We start from the raw sequence: 23,150 nt of genomic DNA, 5'->3' as shown, positions 1-23,150 counted from the left end.
ACCAAGACAGTTGCATACTCTTCTTACACATAAATGGAGTAGCAAACAGTTCTGGTCCATACAATAAGATTTTTATGTATTTTATTTTATTTTATTTTATTTATATACCGCCCTACACCCGAAGGACTCAGGGCGGTGAACAGCCACAAGATAAAAATACATCATACAAAAGTTAAAAACCATTTAAAAGTACATTAAATAATTTTGGCCCAAAAAAACTAATTTAAAAACACCCAATTTGTATAAATACTTAAAAGCAAATTAAAAGGGAGAGTCAAGCCAGACCAGCCTGCTGGAATAAAAATGTTTTGAGGGTGCGGCGGAAAGTGCGTAAATCTGGGATCCTCCGTATCTCTGGGGGGAGCTCATTCCAGATGGCAGGTGCCCCCACAGAGAAAGCTCTCCCCCTGGGGGCTGCCAGTCGACACTGTTTGGCCGACGGCACCCTGAGGAGCCCCTCTCTATGGGAGCATACTCCCATAGTACGATGCAAAAGAGAAAGTTCTTTTCATGAGGAATTAGCCTTTCTAATGCCCAAAGAGATGAATCTTCTCAGACCTGCTGCCACTTATTTAGAACATGTTAGACTGGCTCCCATCCTGATTATTTTTCAGAAAACCACCAAAATGTGGCTTTTTCTAAGACCGTACACTGTAAGTCAGTGTTTCTCAACCTTGGCAACTTTAAAATGTGTAGAATTCAACTCTCAGAATTCCCCAATCAGCCTTGCATAAAGTTGCCATGTCAGTAAACATTACAATTTAGAGTATGTTTGGTGGGAGAATGACGGACAAATTTTCCATTTCCCAATCTCTCCTTTCCTGCAATCCCACCCAAGCCCATTTCATTTACCTGGGCAACAAAGGTTCCTAGCACCACTGTACAGAAGATTGGATTCCGGAAGATGGCCTCAAATACGTTCCTTTCCCCATGAATTTTGCGAGCATTGATTTCATTAAACAGTTGCATCATGACGAAAGTGTTGAAGACAATTGTGTAATGCTCAGTGGGTGGGGAGTGGAGGGGAACATTCCGGCCACTGTCAATATCAAAAATTTTTTCACCTGTAGGAAAAGAGTTTGAACAGCACATGAACATATTCTTTCCATCAACAGATATCCTTTACAATACGATTACAGAATAAAATATGGCACATATACACACTGTAACAGAACTTGCGGCAAGTGTCTTGCACTCCATGACCCTGAAAGGTATAATTTTCATCATCAAGTACTCTCTTTAAATATTTTTAAATTAAAGATTAAAAATACAAAGATTAAAAAACCGATTTTACAACCTTTTTGCCTGGTTGTTTAGCAAATCACCATGGTGATTAAGTGAATGAGACAGTTGTTAAATGAATCTAATTTCCCCCATGGACTTTGCTTGTTGGAAGTCAGCTGGGAGAATCATAAATGGTGACCCCAGGATGTTGCAACTGTCATAAATACTTTCTAGTTGTCAAGTGCCTGAATTTTGATCATTTGACTGCAGGGATGCTGCAATAGTCATAAATATGAGGACTGGTGATTTTTTCAAGTGCCATCATAACTTCAAACGATTATTAAATGATCCTAAGTCAAGGACTATATGTAAGGCAATTTTATATTCCTTCTTTTTACTTTGAAAGTTCTTCATGCTTATTCTCTTTAAATAGTGACCCAAAAGCTTCTTTTCATTTTCTGTCTTCTCAGCAACTCCTTCATTAGTATAGCACACCTCTTTTGCAAGACCAAGATATGAAAGTTGTTCAAATCACTCTTCTGATGTATTATTGGTATATCCCTTTTAATTACTAAGAAATCAGCTAGTTTCATTTGTAAGTCTTGGGTAACATCTTTTTCCATATCATTCTTGTATTTGTCATTTTTAAATATATATCCAAAGCAGCCTGGTTCTCAGTTGTTATTTGTCTTCTAACTCCTCTTTTAAACTCACTGTTATGATAGCAGAGAATTTTTAGAGAATTTTTTGAGACATGAATGCTAAATATCCTTGAAATTCTTCCGAAGTCAAAATACTTTTCTCCATTCTATACTAATATGTCTCTTCTCCTTTAATTATAATCTTTACCAGCTTCTGATTGCCTCTAGTCTCCAGACTTCAAAGTCTCCTCATAACATGTTTTTTTAAATCAACATTTTCTCACAGGAAGATTTCTTAGGATCAAAATCTTCATATATTTTTAATAGAATTTTAAACAACCTACAGGAAGGATTCTTATAATTAGTTTCTAAATCTTATTTCCAATCCATCTGGCCCCTTCGTCCATTTAAAACTTTACAAAGTTGATTTACTCAACTTTGCTGTTTATTTCAGAGTGAAAAAAAAATGTTTTAAAGTTCTTAAACATACATAAATCTTCTTTTCTCAAGGACAGGAGAATCACCCAGTGTGATGAAATCTGTGTTGTAAAGGTTTTTAACCTCCAAAAAGCAGTTAACAAGTAGTTTCCTGAAGTGATTAAGAGAGGAAGTGGGAAAATTCAGTGTTTGCTTGAGTACTGAATTAGTACATTTGAGCTTGAGTACTGAATTAGTACGTTTTGAGCAAAATTGACTCTCCCTCAGCTCCTAGAGCAATTAAAAACCCATTGAAAGGAGACTGCTGTCTTACAGTCTTCTCATGGGGAGCACTTATGAGTGATCCCAGGTTCTTCTCTTTATCTGAGGTGGAATTTCAAGGTGCCAATCTGTTTGCTGGCTCATTGTTCTGCCATGGTTGTCAGTGCTACAAAAAGTGAAGCTGTCTTCAGGATGCCATAGCTTTCCCTGAAGTCCTTTCATCAAGCACTGTTACTAATTTTGTTACTTTCATATTCCATCTTTTTCAGTAGGAGCTTGTATTGTTCATCCTGTATCACCCTCTGTTTTTATTCCCACAAAATCAGCCACATTTGGTAGGGAGAGAGAGAGAGAGAGAGACAGCACTCTCGCCATGGCTGCAAATGTACTTGAACCTGGATCTCCCCAACAAAAGAGAGGTGTGTATCATCAGTTGGACTCTTTTGTTTGGGAGGGGAGGATGCCAGAATCATGAAGAAGGCATGAGACAGTTCCTTTTAAAAAGGGGCCCTCCTGGGATCCAGCAATGTTTGAAAACTATTGACTAGGTTCCAATCCTTTAGGGGGAAGATGGGTGAGCAGGTTTCAGTTGCTGAGTCTACTAGAGACTTGAGCATTTGGATGGGACAGAGACCGGATTAATTATTATCCCTTCCAGCTCAAATCTATTAGGATTTCCAAGTAGCTCTGAATACCACCCTACACTCTTGCATTGCTTGAAGAAGTTGGGGACTGCGGGAGGCACTGCTTTGCAGGGTTTCCACTCCTACCTCAAGGGTAGACAGGGGAAAGTGGTCTGGAAGTATAGTGATGACAGGTGACTACTCCTTTGTGTGGTACTGCGGGGATTAGTCATCTCCCTCCATCATTTAATATCCATCTGAAACCAATAGGAGAGATCATTTGGCAGTTTGGGATGTGAAACTGTTAATATGCTGATAATATTCAGCTTTGTTTTGCAACGCAGGGCCCAATTGGAGATGCCATCAATTGGGGGTTGGATGGGATGAAACAAGCTGAAGTTGAGCTAGGCAACGGCAATAGCACTTAGACTTATACACAACTCTATAGTGTTTTATAGACTTTCTGAGTGGCTTATAAATGTCAACATATTGCCTCTAACAATCTGGATCTTCATTTTACTGACCTTGGAAAGATGGAAGGCTGAGTCAACCTTGAGCCAGTCAGGATCGAACTCCTGGCAGTGGGCAGAGTTAGCCTGCAGTACTGCAATCTAACCACTGCACCACCATGGCTTACATGGAATGCAATATGGAATTGCTGTTTGTGTGTGACTGTTCCCTGTTGGCTCTGTATTGTCTCTTCAAGAGACGCTGAGGAAGCAAGTCCGTTCCACAAGAGTTTTCCTAAGTGCATGGCTATTGCTGGGTGGCCAAAGAGACTTTGCTCAGCTACTCAAATTACCTCAAATAGGGAGGATCTGGCTACAGTAACTCTTGCCTCTTATGCCTCAACTGTGCTTCTGCAATGCACTCTACATGTGGTTGCCTTTGAAAACTCCCAGAAATTGCAGCAGCCTGGTTGCTCTGATTATGCTTGTTTCCATGATCATACTGTTCCTGTATTACTGAAAGTGCTAATGTTGACATAGAAAGCTTTATGTGGATTGGCACCAAGATTACCCACTCTAACCAGAGTTGACCTGTCTGAGGGGATTATCTTTAAAAAGATGCTAGTGGTGCCCCATGTTGTGAAGTAAGGAGGGCCTGAGACCAGAAAGTGCTGCTTTTATATCATGGTACCAATTCTCTGGAACAGCCTCCCATGAAGCTAAATTGGTCTTCTGTGATGTCCTTCTGGAAATGACAGAAAACAGTGGATTCTTCCAGAGATCCTTCAAGTACTCTGTCTTTGTCACTGGTTAATCATCATACCATTTAAGTGTAATTCATTTATTCATTTGCTGGAATTACATGTCGCATCAATCATGATAGACTGAGATTCAACAATGGAAAATATAATAATGTAGTAATATAGTAGCAATAATTAAATACAATAAAATAGATTACAATAATGCAAAATAAGAACATACATTGATACTGATATTTTATTTTACTAGTTTGAACACTGATGTATTATTCATTTTTAAACATTCATAGTTTCTTTAAAGATTAAAAAAAAATACTGGTACCTTTAATGAAGAATCTTTCCTTGACTGTTATTCCCAGATATTTAATGGAATCAAAATAATGAGAAATACCCAAATATTCACAAATCACCATGGAAATTTTAAGTTTTCTTATAGAAAATATACAGTATATTATTAAGTTGAATAATATCTGATAATTTATCAGACAGTTGGACAATATTATTATTAGAAATATCTTTAAAAAAAGAAGAAAACCCTTTTTATTTTTCCACTTATTAAAGCAAAATTAAAAAATAAAATAATTGTTGACAATTGTTTATAATTTAATGTAATACAGCATAACTAGACAGCAATTTAATATAACTAGAAAGTATGCTTTTTTGCAATGCTCAATTCCTTGCTCCTCTTTCCAACAAGTCTTTTGTTTTGATCCTGTCTTACTCTTAGCTTTCCTGCCAACTTCTTTCTCTTGTCTTCTGCCAACCTAGTCTTGCCAAATTTTGCATTCCAAAAAGTCTCAACATCACTAATTAATATATTCAAATTAAACCAAAAAAGCATAGTTTATATTAATTCACTCTCTGTGTACAAATGGCTCCTCATTTAAGCAATGTTAGAATTACCTAAGAGGCTGCTGGAAAAATAGACTGTTCCCTTAATGAGATTGCCTTTCTTTATGCTTCAATTAAAGTTTGTAGATAATTATTTGAAAACCTTCATTACCAAAACAAAACAGCTTTTAAAATGGAAATGATGAGCTATAAATATATGCATTTCTCAGTCACGAAACCGAAGAAATGTACACACAGACTCTGCCTTAGAGTCATAGTGAGATTCTTAGGCTTCAACAGCAGGCAGACTGCAACTGCAGTTGTTCTTCGCTGCTGCTTTTCCACCCTCCCCACTGAATTTCTGCTGGTTCTGCAGCAGGTGAGCCTCTACCAGGAAAAAAGCAAACAGAGTAATCCAGAAGTTTTCCTCCTTATGAATCTGGTTTACTGATGAATGGAAGAATTCAGTTTAACAATGCCAACATAATGCTTCCAGCTAGAATGAAATATTTTTCACTGGAAGCTGTTAATGGTTCACAACTGAAGCTGTACCGAGTTCTAAAAACACACAATAGGATGAGGAACAACCAGTTTGCATGGAATCAAATTAATCAGGACGAACCCCTTCAGCCTTCTCGTTGCCACTAAGTGCAACATAAAACTTGATCCTTCAGAATTTAATTTTGCAGATTTTCTTTCCATTTTCTAATTTGACTATTCCTATCCTATCATTAAATTGCATACCGCAATTTAATTTCATTCATACTAATTAAATTGATACTACTGTTTTGGCTGATACTTTAAACAGCTGTAAGTTTCTACAGCTGGTGCTGAATATCAATATAAATTCTGTCATGAATCAGGTATAATAAGGGAATAGGCAGTAAACTTCATCACTAAGTAAGCAGTACTGGTAATCAAAAAACAATTTTCCTTGGCTTGCACTCATGACAATTTAAGACATAAAATTGCGTGGTATTATATTATTTATCGATAACTACTAATTGCCCTTCAATAACATGAAATCTGTATTCAGCATTATTGAGAGATTAAAGTATGTCTAATGAAAGAGGACAGAAGTCAATCAGGTCTATCCTCTGAATCTTTACCTATTTCTTGGCATAGATATGGTGACTATTTCACAGAGGACACTTAATCAAATATGAAAAACAACTACATGGCCTTTTTTTTCATTTTCTCAAAAAGCACTAGAAGAGGAAACATAAATTGAATTAATTAGCTGAGGTTTCAACCCTAAAGCTGACCTGACCAAGCCATCTTGGAGCTTCAGTGTTGCCGCATTGGAGCTGAGGGACAGGGAGGGGGGATTAGAGATAGCTGGGGTTTTGTAGTCAAAATAAAATATTTTCTCTTGGGAACCAAGGACATTCTCACACCTGGCCTGAGGAAGGAGGAGTGATGTCACCAGGCAACCAGACAGCATCTTGATTGGACCATGTGACTGTTTGGGGTTGAGGAAAAACTTTTACTTTTAATTAGGTGAAAACCGCAGAAACCTTCAGAGTCGGTTTTCACCAGATCTGTACCAATATGATATATCCAATAAAGACTTTTGAGGAATCTACCTGCCTCAGAGTTTTGCTTGCTATGGGTCTATTACTTGAAACTCTGACATTAAACTGACTGACATTAGAACGATCATGGAGATCTTTTAAATTGTTTTTTTTAAAACTATCTTGGAAGAGCAAACAGATCGAATATAATTAGGGCCACAGATTTGGGTTGCAGAATCCAGGATACTGGATGATACCAAACAGTTTTCTTTCTCTTTTTACAGCTTAATGGTCAACTGGGTTTACAGCCCAGATCTTTTAGCCTTATTCAATCCAACAACAGAAAAAATGATCCCAGATTACCTAGCTGTTCTACACACTTTCCTATAGTCTCACCTGCAAATAGTAATGTGAAAATAATGGTGAGCTGGTACACGGCATGTCCCAGAATGTTCTTCATCATGGTTCGGGATATCAGTGGCTTGTTGCGACCATATGGCCTACGCAGGAGCAAAGACTCTGAAGGGGGTTCTGTGGCAAGAGCTAATGAGGCAAAGGTATCCATGATCAAGTTCACCCACAACATTTGGACAGCCTTCAGAGGTGAATCCTGCAAAGAAAGAAAAAACCCTTTCAAAAACTAATAGCAACAATAGCACTTAGACTTACAGTATATACTGCTTTACAGTGCTTTTACAGCCCTCTCTAAGCAGTTTACAGAGTCAGCATATTGCTCCCAACAATCTGGGTCCTCATTTTACCGACCTTGGAAGGATGGAAGGCTGAGTCAACCCTGAGCCTGGTGAGATTTGAACTGCCAAATTGCAGGCAGCCGGCAGTCAGCAGAAGTAGCCTGCAGTACTGCACTCTAACCACTGTGCCACCGTGGCTAATATACTGCAAACATAGTCCATGGCTATTCTTCCCTTTCCCCTAGTTCTTTAACTTGGGAGTTCACTGGTGCTGAATTCATACATCTGGGTTACTATGATAATTCAGAAATACTAGCCTTTTCAGTTCAATATTACTACTGTTATGAAGCTTGAACCCTCTTCTTCAAGTTGTTCACATTTCTAATTTCAACTGAATAAAGGGGAATACCAATTCTCCAATTCTAGTACTGTAGAAGTCTTTGCATAAGTGTGATGCAAAAAGAACTGCTGCAATCTTCTGATGAAAGTATAAATAAGTAGTTTATAACCATTAGCCACAGTAGTCCATTATACACTGAATTGTTGTCTCCATCAGCGCTATTTGTGACCAGCCTGGGGTATCTAACTGGCCACTGTTAGAAAAGCTAAATAAATAGACTTTTGGTTTCCTTTTGTAAAGTATAGTTCTTTTTAACCTAATTCTCTTATCTTTGAACATTTTACCTTTATGTGCAGCAAGACAAAGTTTTGATTGTTGTATTTTTAAACCTCCAATGGAATCTAGACCAGCTCTAATTCATTAATAAAAGTCCCAACTCTTTTACCTGTGTGATGCAAGCCCCTGTGAATGCCACAATCACAGCCACTACATTGACTGTCAGCTGGAACTGCAGGAACTTGGAAATGCTGTCATATACATTGCGACCCCACATCACTGCCTTAACAATGCTTGTAAAATTATCATCTGTCAGGATGATGTCTGAAGCCTCCTTAGCCACATCTGTGCCAGCAATGCCCTGAGAAAATAAAGAGTAGGTGGAGGAAAGACTATTAGACAAAAAGGAAGCATTACATTTTTTATGTTCAATTTTAAGACTTGTACCCACAAAATGTTAAATGTCAGTTCATTTCAAATGTGACACTGCAATGTAAATTATATGGAAAATTTTTCATTTTTTCTGAAAGATCCAAATGAACCAACACAAGGCTCTTTGACAATTAAAATACCTAGTCTGTAGCTAGTTTAACTTTTTTTCCTTTCAGATCAAAAACTCTGAGGAAAAGCTAGCCATTGCCTCTTCGCTTGGACTTGTTGGTGAAGAACCAAAGCAGCTGATTAAGGAGGCTGTTAGGTTTATTGCAAAACTCAGTTACAGACACATGGTGGCAGTTGGTGACTAGAAAAACTTTGCCTGTTAGAATAGACCAGCAAATCTCAAAAGCATTAAGTAGGTTCCCTATAGCGACCAATTTTCCCTAATGCTTGCCTGCTGTGTCCTACTGAGCCCAGGGATGGTGAAATTTTGTCTTGGGCTGCAAGATTTCTGACTTCTGCAACTGAAAAAGCTAAAACAGAAAATAGAACACAATGAAAAGAACTTTAACATATATACAATGCTGCAGGTTTCTTTTAGCCAGCCAGCCAGTGTTATCAGTTATTAGTTCCATCATGCAAAAATACACACAAATAATTATCTGCTTTTTGGTTTGCAATGTAGTCCCTAGAATATTGGCTCATACCATAGCAAATCCAACATCTGCTTTCTTCAAGGCTGGGCCATCATTGGTGCCATCTCCAGTTACAGCTACCACCTGCCTCCGTTCCCCAACAGTACTGTCAATAATTCCTGAAAATAAGGCCAAAAGTCAGTAGAGGATAAGCACAGACCCACTAGATTTACTGGCAAAAATCTAGAAACAATTTACATGATTGTCATGTAAAGCCTCAACCAACCTATGGCTATGATATCTAAAGGATTGTATAGTTTTCCAAAAATTTAATATCTTATCCACTAAGACAAATCGACGAGACATCTTTTTAAATATGAGGGATGTACAAAGGGCTTTATTTTTGTTATCATGCCCAGACTGTGGAATTTCCTGCTTCTAAGAAGTTAATATAGCATATTCCCTTGCCAACATTCTGTTGTCAAATGTGGATGGAATTGTATTGCTCAGACTAGTGTTTAACAAACATTTGTTTTGTTTCTGATTTGCTGCTTTTATACACACACACACACACACACACACACACACACACAATTTCTTATCTAGTTTCATTTTTCATTGTTAAGGAGTTTTCACTGTGTAGGTTGCTTCAGGTATTTCATTTTGGAGCTGGATCATACATGCCAAAACATGAATACATGTCAATTCAGCAAATCTGGCTCTGTAAATGCAACGTATCTGTTCACTTAAGTTTTTACTTAGTACCTTCAAACCTCTCTCCCTCCAGTTATCTTCTGACACCATCTTAGAAAACAAATGCTATCTCTTTGGTTGACCATACCTTTCACAAGGGTGTGTTTATCAGTTGGTGAAGAACGTGCCAAGACTCGAAGTTTCGGCCAGATTTTATCTAGTTGTTCTTGCTCCACCTGCAGAGCAAAACCCCAACAGGACAAGCTAGATTAGCTCTGAAAGGGGCTTTCGAACCAGTCTCCCCTCTCTTCTGAAAACATAATCCATTTTCTCAGAAGAATTTCATCTAATGCCCAATGATGAATACCATAACAATTGCAGGTAGTATGGAGAAAACATTTGGTTAACATTAACATGGATCTGACATATCATTAGAGGACTGCAGAGTAAATACCTTAGAAATTAGCAATATATGATGATAGCTGCTCCACTGTAGCAGGCCATAGCAGATACTTGCAATTTTAGAGTGATGGGCAAAGAAACTTTCTGTATACCTAACAATACTATCTATTAAGGTTCATAATCTCTTTCTCTGATGGCTAATCTGCTTTGAATTCCAAAGATTCATGGTTCCACAGAGACCACATAAATTAATGAATAAATCTATCATTTTTTCCATTTAATTAAAGGTGAAATTAAATGAAATTTTAAAAAACCTACAACTGTAACTGAAAAAAGGATAGCAAAGAAATAAAACCTGGATACTATGGTGATTAAAATAAACTAGACGTGACATTTAATTGGCAAGGAAAAAAAGAGAAAAAAGAACTGTTTAATAATTATAAACAGCAATGTAAAAATGAATTAATTCCTAAGTTTATTTTTAAATCTGGAAATACAGAAACATAGTGCTTGGTCTTTTCATTTTTTGAACACTCTCCAAAAATAGTTAATAGACTCATATCCTGGATCTATTCCTTAAAATCGGTAGATTTTTTTTTTTTTTGAATTACATATAATATCTTCTTTGCCATATTGCATTAAAAACTCTTCCTAAGATGACAAATTTCCATGTTTTAGGGATGCAGTTTGCCATCACATTAGAATGAATGCATCACTTAAAACAAAGTCAGATCACATATAAAAGGAGGGGTCAGAGTAAACAAAATATTGATTTGTTTTCATTTATATTTAAATGCAATGAAATAAAATATAATAAAGTAGAGCTAATGTGATTATTCTCCATATTTTAAATATTTTCCCCTCCTGCCCCATTTGATAATATATTTTGGAGATCTCAGCTCTGACAGAAACTTGATCAGCTTCGATCCCTTCTTCATATTACCTCTCCTTTTTCATTGCGGATGAGCCGATTGAATTCCTTCCCTTCCAAGCACAGGAAGTCCTCTCCAGGCAGCAAGATCCCACACTTAGTTGCAATGGCACGTGCAGTGTTGATGTTGTCACCTGTAACCATCCTGACAGTAATACCAGCACGCTGGCACTTCTGAATGGCCTCAGGTACCTATTGGCAAGTCATGAAAAACAGAACCTATAAGCAAGGGACCACGAAGCAGGCAAAAAACCATGAGTCTGAAATAAGAAATAATGGGAAGAAACTGAAATAGCAGTAGCAGTAGCAGTAGCAGTTAGACTTATATACCTCTTCACAGTGCTTTAGAGCCCTCTCCAAGTGGTTTACAGAGTCAGCATATTTCCCCCAACAATCTGGGTCTTCATTTTACCGACCTCAGAAGGATGGAAGGCTGAGTCAACCTTGAGCCGGTGATATTCAAACGGCCGAACTGCTGGTAGTCAGCAGAAGTAGCCTGCAGAACTGAATTGTAACCACTGCGCCACCACGGTTGTAATAACTTATATTGTAATGATAAGTTTATTCTTTAATCATGGATTGCGCCATGGCATCGTAATCTGTTTACAAGGAGGGACAACCAACACGGTTAAAAAAGGACTATCTGGGTTTACAGAAACACAAAACATTTAGGAGAACAATTCAAAGAGCACTAAGGTCTGGTGAGGAAAAATTGAAAACCAGAGGTGGAGAAAGGAGAGTTCAGAGGCTGACATACCAAGTAAGAGCACCCTACTCTACAACCCTTGATTATCAATTCCACTTACCTGAACAATTATGTTATGAAACCACAAGTCAATGGTGTAAGTTAGCTAGTCAAGTGTTGAACAAGAACCAGGGAGATCCAGGTTCTAGTTGCCCCTCATGGAACTTTTCAGGGGCAGCCATTACCTCTTACTAAGTTTAAATTAGCTCTACTGGATTCTTAAAACAGTTAATATGATAATGCAAACATGACATAATGGCCAGAAATTTCTTGCTTTTAAAAAGGAAAATATTCTGTATTTACTCAAGTCCTAATGTGAAACTCATAACAATTTGTGAGAAGAAATCAAGTCTATAATTGTTTAAAGGTAGTGTAAACTATTTTGTGTTTTGCAGGGACTTTGCAACTTGCAATGGAAGGTCAAATATTTCCATTAAGAAGTGAGAAGAATTACAATAGGAACTACAAACATGATAATCTGCTAGCTGCAGATTATTTTGAATGGCACTATATAGATGTAATAATAGAAAATGCTCAAGCATTAAATTGCTTTACATTTTTTCTAATGGGCCTGTGAAACTTGTTCTCCTGCCCACTACTCTGCCCTGCCATAACTAATAATTCTGTGACACCTGGGCAACACAAATGTATTTCAGTGCAATACAATATGCATGCTGGATTATGGATTCTCAACATAAATAGTCAGGCAAAATATCTGTGCTAAAAGATTTCTAGAACAGACATCCTTCTTGCCTATAAGGATATATACAACTTCTTGCCTTTCTTCAAATATACAATGCTGTTAGAGGTCCATTTTATTTCTCTCCCGTAATGGGATGGTATATAGAAACAAATTAATTTCCACCTCTTGACTGCATCAGATCATCACTGCTTATGTTAACTCATACAGATCAAACCATACACAGAGTGATAGTAGTGCTGGGGACTGACTGAGAAGAGAAACATCATTAAGAAATCTGCAAATTGAATCACCGCCTCCAGACTAGTGCGTGCAAGGCATCTGTGAAACCATTTGCAATCCCAGATACTTCAGCATCTAATTATGGGAACAGCGTACAGGGGGCCAGTTCTGAAATGTAATCAAGTAGTAGTCATACGATGGTTTATTGTGTTACGTCAGTTGTCTGCTTGTCACCCCTATAGCAAATTGTGAGAGAAAACAGAGCCTGGGAAGGATGAAGTAAACCAAAGATAATCAATTTTCCTCAGTAATCATAATTTCTTCCTAGAATATATTTGGCTGCTTTAAAGAGGAATTTGTAAATTATAGTTGCCATTTTAGGGCAGATATATCTAGTGTTCTCTAAAACACAGAATGAATAATTTTTAAGTGAAGCAGTTATCTTTTTCCTTTGTTAGACGTCTACACATCTTTTCCTGAGTTTCCAATACCTACAACAATTGCAAAACAGGGTGAAATTCAAGAAGAGTAGATTAGTCTTTGTTCCTGCATTTGCCTATGAAAGAAAATGTTGGACCTTTCCACTATCTCTCTGCTAGGTAGGTACAAAAGAGCAAAACCAGAACAGAACTATAATTCTGCTATTAAACTCACAAGGGCTCTTCCCACAAGCAGCAACCTTACTGATAACACAAGGTTGTTATCAATGAACACAAAGTCTCTGTAACTGAATGGCACAATCTTTAACTGCTGGCAAAAAATGAGCAGAAGGTAGAGATGAAAGGATGTGGAACATCCTCTAAAGGCATTCATTGATTCATGAACAGGAATAGGGCAAAACCAAAAAGATCCGATAGCTCAAGAAAGAAAAAAAATCAAAGTTGCATAAAAAAGTAGATCCAAAGCAAGCAATGAAAAAACAAAATAAAGGATAAAAGAATAACCTGCAGGAAAATAAAAGGTGAAAGACAATAATAAAAAAGCAGAGCAAGTCAAAGAGAAGGGACTGGAAAAAATAAGATAACAGATACAATACCAAAATCACCTAAGGGAGAAAAACAGGGATGAGCAGTCAGCAAGGAAACAAAATTGGAAACAGCAGAAAGAAAAAAGAATGAACATGTATAGAGTAAGATTATAATTAGACCAGAATCGCCATTTTATACTGTTTGTGTTTGCTGGACTTCAGTTCCTATAATCTCTAGCTAACTGTAGAATGCCAGGTTGGGAAAGCTAATTAAATATTCTATGTATTATGTGCATACAGGGAAGAAATTTATACTGGTACCTCTGGACGAACAGGATCCTCAATGCCAACAACAGTGATGCAAGTAAGGTCAGACAAAATCTCATTTTCAGCATCCCAGTCAGGTTCAACACCAGCAGGGAAATCCCGGTAAGCCAGACAAATGGTGCGTAGCCCCTGACAAGCCATTGGTTCAATCACTTTTTTCACCATCTCATCCCGGTCTTTCACTTTAAATAATCGAATTTCCCCATTTTTGTCCAAAATTTTTGTGCACCTGTGTTAAAACAAAAGGATTAAACACATGTTTCAAAAATTATGTTCATATTTTACAAATAAAGCTTAAACTATCAACAGGATGTGTGTCTTACATACTTTCTTAAGGAATATATTAGACACATTAATTTTTGGGTAATTATTAATTGTGTGAATTCTTTAAAAATGGAGGCTTAAGAAGAGAGATCAAAATGGATTTCTACAAACAGAATGTGTGGGAAAGTGTGCATACGGAAATACAAGGGATTTAACCCTTGAACTGCTAACTGAACCTCACACCTACGAATCTGTGACTTAAATAAAACTTCTCACAGCTGCTAATTTATACTGGAAGGAAAGACTTTGATTTTTCCTCATCAATGAGTTGGGAAAAAGCATTTGAATATCCCAGAGTTCATGTTGGCTACCCTGGAACAGCTTTAAAAACAACTGTTTTAATGTTAATTCAAGCTACTATCTTCATTTACTTGAGAAATTTGGGAAGACAATCCTGGCAGATGAAAAGGGTTGACTCCAAGATATCTCAAATGTAGGTCAAATATATGGCTGTATCTTACATTCTACTCATAATGACTGAAGATTTTAAAAATATTTTTAAGATTCAGAAATGGAAGAGAATAGTGCAAACCCATTTCAAACTGCAGTCTATAATTACAAAAGGTTAACACAATAAATAATTAAAGATGTTTCATCAGTGACTTGTTGTTTAACCATTTCTCAATTTACTTAGTTGAAAGTTTTCCTAGTTGCATAGTTGTTTAGGAAGTAAAATACTGCATACCTGATATATAATGAAATAGGAGATATGTAAATTTGTATATAGATCAAGGAATAGATTACTTATTAACTTGATTTAGACACAAATGTTAGAAACCAGAGACGTTGAGCAATGTCCATTGTTTTACTTTTAAAACTAATTATATATATATATATATATATTTAAAAAATAAAGTTTTCCTGAGTGAAACATCTGAAGGAATCAGGTGAAGAGTCTGAATTAAGCCTTTAATTAAGCATTTAATAGAGAACTAGAAACACACAAGAGAGAAGATATGCTAATAGAATTCTAACTGAAAATAAAATAGAAAAGCTAATAGGTTTTCCTTTCTGTGCATATTACCATAGATTCTTTCAGATTTTTCATACTAAATATCCATAAATTTTGTGAATTTTCCCATTTAGAAAAAGCACTTCTCTACTACTGTACCCATCTCATGGATGTTTCTTATTAAAAATAATGTGCCAATAAGCACGAATAATACCAGCATTGAGAGGAAAATTACTTGCGGAGGATGATCTCAGAGGCTCCTTTGCTGTACATGCGAAAACTCCCATCCTGGTTTTTTAGCACTGTACTCATAGATTTCCGGACAGAATTGAAGGTGTAGACCTTATAGAGCTTTTCTTCAGGCACTTCACTACGGACAGCTTGATAATCCTGCTTCAAGTCCAGAACAAAGCCCAGAAGTGCACACTCTGTCTTGTTTCCGACTTGACGTGGGAGTCCTCCTTCTTTCTCTGGTGGCTAAAATCCCAAACCAAATATAACAAGAGAAATATAGTAACATCTTGGACCATAGTCACAATTATTTAATCTCTCACAGAAATATTAAAACTTCAGTGGGCAGTTTTATGTTGTGATGAGAGAGAACTTAGACTTAATATCTGATTAAGATAATTAACATAAGGAAGCTTGTTGGTTTAGAACTCTATTTAGCAAGCAACCCGATTCCAACTGGAGCCTACAAAAGGACATATGAATGCCATGGGTTTCTTTCACTATCCCCCCATTCTTGATTTTTCCCATGAATATTGAAAAGTGTTTATGATCATTATATATTAATATTTTCTTTTTAACTGGATGAGTAATTAGGATATTAAAGATGCTAGTTCACATTTCAAAGTACACCAATTTAAGAAATAGAGTAATAATGTATGAAGCATAGAGAATCTGGCAAGCTAAGTTGAAGAAGAAGTCAACAGTCATGGATTTTTGAATTCCTACATTGAATAGAGCATTGCATCCAAAGGTCTGTTTCAACTCTAGGATGCTATGATTCTAAATCAATCGCCATGCTATCTTGAGGTAAAAAAAAGGACACCTCTCCAAAGTCAAATGAACTACATGGTTATGTTATATCAGCCTTAACATAAATTCCAATATAAAAATCTGATTCAGAAGATCACTTCTTCTCAATATTAAAGCAAGGGAAAAGTCCTACATGGCTTAGGCCCAGGATATTTGGTGGACCATTTGCTGCCAGCAACAGCTGCCCATCGCCCGGTGCGTTCTCACAGGGAAGGCCTGCTCCGGGTGCCGTCAGCTAGACAGTATCAGCTGGCGACCCCCAGGGGTAGAGCTTTCTCTGTGGGTGCGCCCACTCTTTGGAATCAATTTCCCCTGGGGCTCCGGTTGGCTCCTGACCTTTGCACCTTCCACCGCAAATTAAAAACATGGTTGTTTACATCGCCCAGCCTGGACTGAGAGGATTTTTAGATTTTGGGAGTTTTAATATAAATTATATACGTACATTATGTATTTTATATTTTTAACTGGTTGTTTTATTGTTGTTAGCCACCCTGAGTCCTCGGAGATAGGGCGGCATATAAATTTTATTAAATAAATAAATAAATAAATAAATAAATAAATAAATAAATAAATTCCCCACTCACTCTTATCACAATCCTAATAAACAATAAACAAAAACAAACAAAAGAGGCATTTAACACCTCACATTGTTTACATCCAATTCTAAACAGTTTTATCAGAAAATAACAAAAATACAATAGAATTTGTGGCAGGTATTGAACACTAAGAAATAAACTTTCGAAGAGAAAAAGTGATGTTAAATTATATTTTAAAAACCAACAGCAAGTTAACAAGATGGCTTCTGATGGCTGTGTACTGATATATCTAAGAGAGAATAGCTACATGGGTAAGAACATTACATTTACTTGCACTTTAATAAGTCTTTTTCAGAGAACATGCATGAGCAACAAATGTGCCCATGCACATTCTGAATCACCTTTCATCCTAAATCCAGAAAGCTGACAGTACTCAAGAGACATCCTTGCAAGAAAAGCATAGATGATGGAAACACTATTACACTGTAATCTCTGTCTCCTTTATACATGATCTACTTGTACATATACATAGATTAAAGGGGTAAAGCTTGTGTCACAACACTGGTTTTGTTTTTTTAATGAAATCTTGCAGATGCCTCTGATATTCCTAGTTATTTTTTACCTTTGAGAAATTAAAGATTTCTAAAGATTTCTAATCTCTAAAACTGTGATGGAGAACTTATGGCACGTGTGCCACAGGCGGCACGCAGAGCCCTCTCTGCGGGTACGTGAGCTGTCGCCCCAACTCAGCTCTGCTGCACATGCATGCGTGCCTGCCGGCCAGTTGGTTTTTGGGTCTCTGCCACGCATGCGCAGGCGGCAGGGTGCATGCGGGAGATGTGTGTGCATGTGTAGGGGACGGGGCTCATGCACAGGTCATCTGTGCATGCGTGGGGTGGGGTGTACGTGGGGAGTATCATGCGTGCATGCATGGGGTGGGGCACACATGGGGGGGGTCGTGTGTGCATGCACAGGGTGTGGGGCACGGGGGGGGTCATGCGTGCATTGCATTATGGGTGTGCACTCGGCACGGAAAAGGTTAGCTATCACTGCTCTAAAAGTTTCATTTTCTATCTATGAAAAGAGAATATTAGAATTTTCTTATCTGATTGATTTGTCCATTCAATTTTTTTTTTGAGAAAAGTTCATTCACTTGTTTTTCTCTCTCACAGAAATCACTTCCAAGTGTTCAGGAGAGAAGTATATTTTGTTAATACATGCTGATTATTGTGAATGTGAAATGAGGAGGAAGGGAGGGATTTTTATCATTCATACTCCCTCACACTCAACTCAAGGCAGTGAACATACCTAATATTCTGGCCTCCTATTTTCCTCACAACAACAACCCAGCTGGGTTAAAAGTCAGTGACTAGCTCAAAGTCACCCAGCCAGTTTTCATGTGTAAAGGAGGTCTACAACACACACTCTCCTGCTTCTAGGCTAGCAACTTGACTACTACACCAAACTGGGTCTCAATATTTTCTAAGCATTAATAATTTTCTTCTTTTGTTATATTTTTTAAACAATGGCTTTTTCAAGGGCTCCAAGACCAGCATCCAAATTTTTAGTGGGCATATGCAACTAAATGAAACATAACCCTGATTATTTACCTCAGACTGGATAAAAGATATTAAGTGTTAACCCCCAAATAAACTGGAACTTACCAAGATTTTAGAGGTATAGGCTGAATTTATTGAAACACCATTGACAATAAGGTCCAGGACCTTGGGCAGAATAGCTTCTGAGTCAGGAATCTGTCGGTAGTGGGTGTCTCCCACATAAGCTTGCACTACAGTCATCCGGTTCATGGTGAGGGTCCCAGTCTTATCTGAGCAAATAGCGGTGGCATTTCCCATTGTCTCACAAGCATCCAGATGCCGAACCAGATTGTTATCTTTCATCATTTTCTGTGTTAGCAAAACATAAAAAAAACCACAGTCAAACTACTCAGTGACACAGAGAAGATTGGTAATCAAATTAGCATGAAGATGCACAGATCAGAAAACGAATTAATAAAATAGAAGATTTTTTAAAAACAAAATAACAAACCCATAGTCACAACTTTCAACAATGCACCTAGAAATTTTCCATCCCCTATTGTGCAACATGGTAAAATTAACAAACAGAAGGATCTATGGATACAAATCACTGTCTCTAACTCTTTGTTTCTAGAAAAGGCAGGTGATCCAACAAGTGAAAATAACATTTGAACTAAATATCAGGATTAGTATAGCTGCTGTTAATGTTAACACTTTAAAGCTGTTTTTCAAAATTCACCTAGTTACAGAACTACAGGCATGTCTGCCTAGAGCTAGGATATTTGATTAATTTAATCTTTGAGAATTTCCTTGCATATTTTTACTCTTTCAATTTTTCCAAAACTACATTCTTTCAAACATTAAAATATATTTTTAAAATCCACTTCATAAAATCACATTTACCCTCATTTTGTGAAGAAACATGTCCAAAAATATAAGTAAAAATATAAATCCACTATCAAGTTGAGTTTATCTACTGATGATGCAACCACATGTTCTCAATAACACTATAGAAATGTTTTTCAACTTTTCAACTTCTGAGTCTTATCTATAGACCTGGAATTCCCCAATCCAAATTCTATGTTTTAAATTTTTAATAGTTATTTTATTAAAAATAACAACTATAACAGTAAAAACTTAAAAAAATGAAAAAAGATGCAGAAAAAAAAAAGAAAATAGACAAAATAGAAAAGGAAGAAAAAATAAGAAAACAGTAAAGAAAAAGAAAAGAAATAAAGAAATGTGTTTCCCATTTATCACAAGTATAACAATTTTAGTAACATCACTTTCATTGAAAATACAACAAATAATCTCTTCTTCCCATATCTTACCTGTAAAAAAAATCCTTAAAAACATCATCATTTAAGTCATGATCAGCAAAAATACTTTAAGAGTTAACAGAGATAACTACCATCAATCTTAAACTTGATCTAATAAATCAACTATATATTCATTCCTTTTACTTTTAACAATCTGGACCTTTAGTCTCTTCAAATAATACTGTAAAACTTGATTTCTTTTTCTTTTTTCTTCTCCTTCTCACAAAACTCATGCAAGCTTTAACAAGTCTCTTTTGTAAATCTAATATAGGAAGATTTTCCATGACACTCTCTTCTATGGTTATTTGTATATCCCTTTTAATGATTAAGATATCAGCCAGGTTCTTATTCTAGACAAGCCCAACCTGCTTAATTTTTAAACAAGATATCACAGACAGGTGTTGCCATCTGCTCAGAAAGATACACATCTACTTTTTAAAAAAATGCATCTTAATAAAGAAACAGGGCAGAATAAATTTACAAATGAACACAAATGTATTCCATTGCATTTTATGTCTCTTGTCCCATATCCAAACCTAGCCTTTTCACAGTAAAAACCAAGTACAGTAATTTAACAGTGCATCCCAGCCCATCCAATCTTCCCTTCATGTCTAGATCCAAAAGCCTTAGCATTTCCTGTGGAGTTCCTGTTCTCACCTTCACAGAGTAGGCCAAAGAAATAGTGACAGCCAGGGGCAAGCCTTCAGGAACAGCTACTACTAGCACAGTGACACCAATAATGAAGAACTTGACAAAGTACTGGATATAAATGGGAGTACATTCAGCCAGCCATGATCTTCTTTGAATCCCAAAAGTGTCGATCACAAAATATAGCACCAAAATAATAACTGTGATTGCTGACATAATCAATCCTGAGGAGGAGGAAGAGAAAAAAATTGTGACAAAGGGCTATTTCCAGCAGATTACAGTATTGACTGCATTATGGATATAACTGGAAGTAAGGCAGCAGATCTGGGCTAAGGCTATTTTATTAAAACAGAAAACAGGTTCCCTTCCAGATATCGTTGGAAATATCAGTTTTCTGTACATACTTTACTAGGGTTCATGCCATTCGTATAGATATTCTAAGCTTAATATGTTACCTGAGACATTTGGCAGGCAACAAAACTGGAAAACATTTCCATCAGGGGCCCTGGAGAGTTATGCCACATGAACTAAAGCTGAGTCTGAGTCATATGCAGTAAAAAATACACTAGAGAAATACTGGATTGGAACAATACTGAAAAACTGTGTACAACCTACATTCAACCTACAGTATTTGAACTCAGATTGCAAATTCTGCTGATTCATTAATTTCTGGCTTTCTAGAATTTTACACCATACCATACCATACACCATACCATACCAGGCCATACCATACACCATACCATACCATACCATACCATACACCATACACCATACCATACCATACCAATCATATCATATCATCTGAGTCTAATCTTAGTAGACAATTGTTAAGCCATTTGATGTACTCACCTGCTTTTCCAATCTGAACTGCCAAGCGGGTGAGCTTTCCCTGCAACACGGATTTCTCCTTCTTTGGAATCTTCACCTTTTTCTTCTCTTTCTCCTCATTTTCCACCCCTTCTTGGCTTTTCAGTGGTTGGATTTCCAGGGCCACTCCATCCTGAGTTTTGGCTGAATCCAGGATGAAACAAACATGCAGTGAATGAGGAGAACAGTCGTAAAAACATTTCAGATGCAACAGAAAGAACAAGGAAAATGGCAGAGAGTAAGAGAGAAAGAATTCCAGCACATGGGAACCCCATCACGGAAACTTGGTAATTTGGAAACCTAGAAAATCAGGCAGTTCTGCTCCACATTCCTGTGGAACTGGTGACTGGAGCAGCTTGTGAAAATCCCCCCTTAATTAAATATGTTTCAGTAGTTAACTTGCCTGTACCTGGAAGAAAGGACAGCCTTGATAAGAAGGATTTTGGGATTGGCTTCCTGAATGCCTCAAGTCCCTATGCAAGGCATCTCCTCTATTAGCATTTCTGTAATATGTATTTGTCAGTATTCATTTCACTGAGGTAGTAAAAGTGAAAAACCTAATCTGTGAGCAGCTACAATGTTCGAAATTCTGATGGCATGGCTAATCCTAGGATTTTGTTATTGAACAAAGACACTGTTGTCGATTTGAGAGGCAACCATAGCCAACCAAGCTACATTTAGCACATCTGCCTACGTAGATGAGAAAGGGAAAAAGAGCATCTGTCCAGGCTTTATGATGGTTTATGGTTTGAAAAATTAATGCAAAAAAGCATATAAACTATCCAAATTTCTCCACTCTTAATAGAGGGGGAGGTCTTTATTTTTTTAAAAAAAAACTAAATAAGTATAATAATTTTTTTCTCAAAATTGTGACTTCAAATATATTTGAATATATTCTAGAAATGAATTCCAAAAGCTATAAAGATTATTCTCTGATCAGATTCTTCATGCCATAACTTTTAAAACTACTGTCTTCAAACTTATGTAGGTATCATATCTCGACAGTGGGGAGGAGTAAGATGAGAGGAAGGTTAATTGACTGGGTCAGTCAATGAGAAGTGAATCAGTTAGTCCATTCAACCTCCCCTTCACCCATCTCTTCTAAGCTCTGTGACTCCATTCTTAATATCTTTGGAACCTCTAAAAATATAGTTAGCAGATCCTCAACTGGTGCATATCAGCATAACTGCAGCAATTTATTTACCTACCAAAATCAGAGATTCAGTCCCCAAATCCCAGAATTAATAAGAGCTTAAAAAAACTAAAATCAAATGATGTAGGATTTTATATTATGCACTTCTTTTAATTATTTATTGCTCATTTGGGTATTTGTATGCACTGAGAATTATTTTATGCAGACTGAAGTATAAATTTCTCATCAATAAACAAAGGCCAAATGCCATCAATTCCCAAAATCATGGGGGTTCAGAAAAATGTGGGCAGGACTACTTAATAACTGATTTGCACAGTTAGGATTTATGATACATGATGGGAAAGGGCAAGGAAGAGGATAATCAATGCCAAAATAATCCAAGATTTCAAGGTCAGAAGGAGGGAAAACTCAAAACTGTGGAGAAAAGGAAGAAAAAGAGAAAGGCAAAGTGCAAGAAGGAGAACAGACAGGTACAGAAATGGGCTTCTTCACCATAGCCTGGAAAGAACAGGGGGTGATACATATCAGAAAATAAACACTCACTTTGATTCAAAAGCCCATGAGAAGAACAGAGTGCAATGAACACATATGCTGGACCCACCACAAAGGTCGGGTTTGGGTTTTTTTGTTTTTTTTTAAAGATCAGGTTTGGGACTGGAGATAGAAAAACCAATCAACATCATCTTGGGAAGTAAGTAATCACTCCAATTGTATAGGAACCACTT

General features: G+C 36.9%; 1 protein-coding gene across 5 annotated transcripts in view; it reads right to left on the bottom strand.

Moving 5' to 3' along the window:
* The window catches only part of ATP2B4 (ATPase plasma membrane Ca2+ transporting 4), a 76,557-nt gene that overhangs the window by 22,547 nt on the left and 30,860 nt on the right, over window positions 1-23,150 (bottom strand). For all 5 annotated transcript variants that reach the window (XM_070941527.1, XM_070941528.1, XM_070941524.1 and 2 more), the window contains 11 exons: window positions 21,255-21,416; window positions 20,415-20,629; window positions 18,565-18,807; window positions 15,559-15,800; window positions 14,042-14,276; window positions 11,099-11,278; window positions 9,902-9,989; window positions 9,133-9,239; window positions 8,217-8,408; window positions 7,136-7,349; window positions 853-1,064 (listed from right to left, as the gene is read on the bottom strand). In XM_070941527.1, the coding sequence (XP_070797628.1) occupies window positions 853-1,064; window positions 7,136-7,349; window positions 8,217-8,408; window positions 9,133-9,239; window positions 9,902-9,989; window positions 11,099-11,278; window positions 14,042-14,276; window positions 15,559-15,800; window positions 18,565-18,807; window positions 20,415-20,629; window positions 21,255-21,416 (2,090 nt within the window). The remainder of the gene's footprint in view (window positions 1-852; window positions 1,065-7,135; window positions 7,350-8,216; window positions 8,409-9,132; window positions 9,240-9,901; window positions 9,990-11,098; window positions 11,279-14,041; window positions 14,277-15,558; window positions 15,801-18,564; window positions 18,808-20,414; window positions 20,630-21,254; window positions 21,417-23,150) is intronic.

The sequence above is a fragment of the Pituophis catenifer genome, unplaced genomic scaffold, assembly GCF_029215685.1.
Source record: "Pituophis catenifer annectens isolate HBS135680 unplaced genomic scaffold, rPitCat1.0.hap2 SCAF_3, whole genome shotgun sequence".
Classification (NCBI taxonomy): Eukaryota; Metazoa; Chordata; class Lepidosauria; order Squamata; family Colubridae; genus Pituophis; species Pituophis catenifer.
This window is presented reverse-complemented; position numbering and strand designations above follow the sequence as displayed.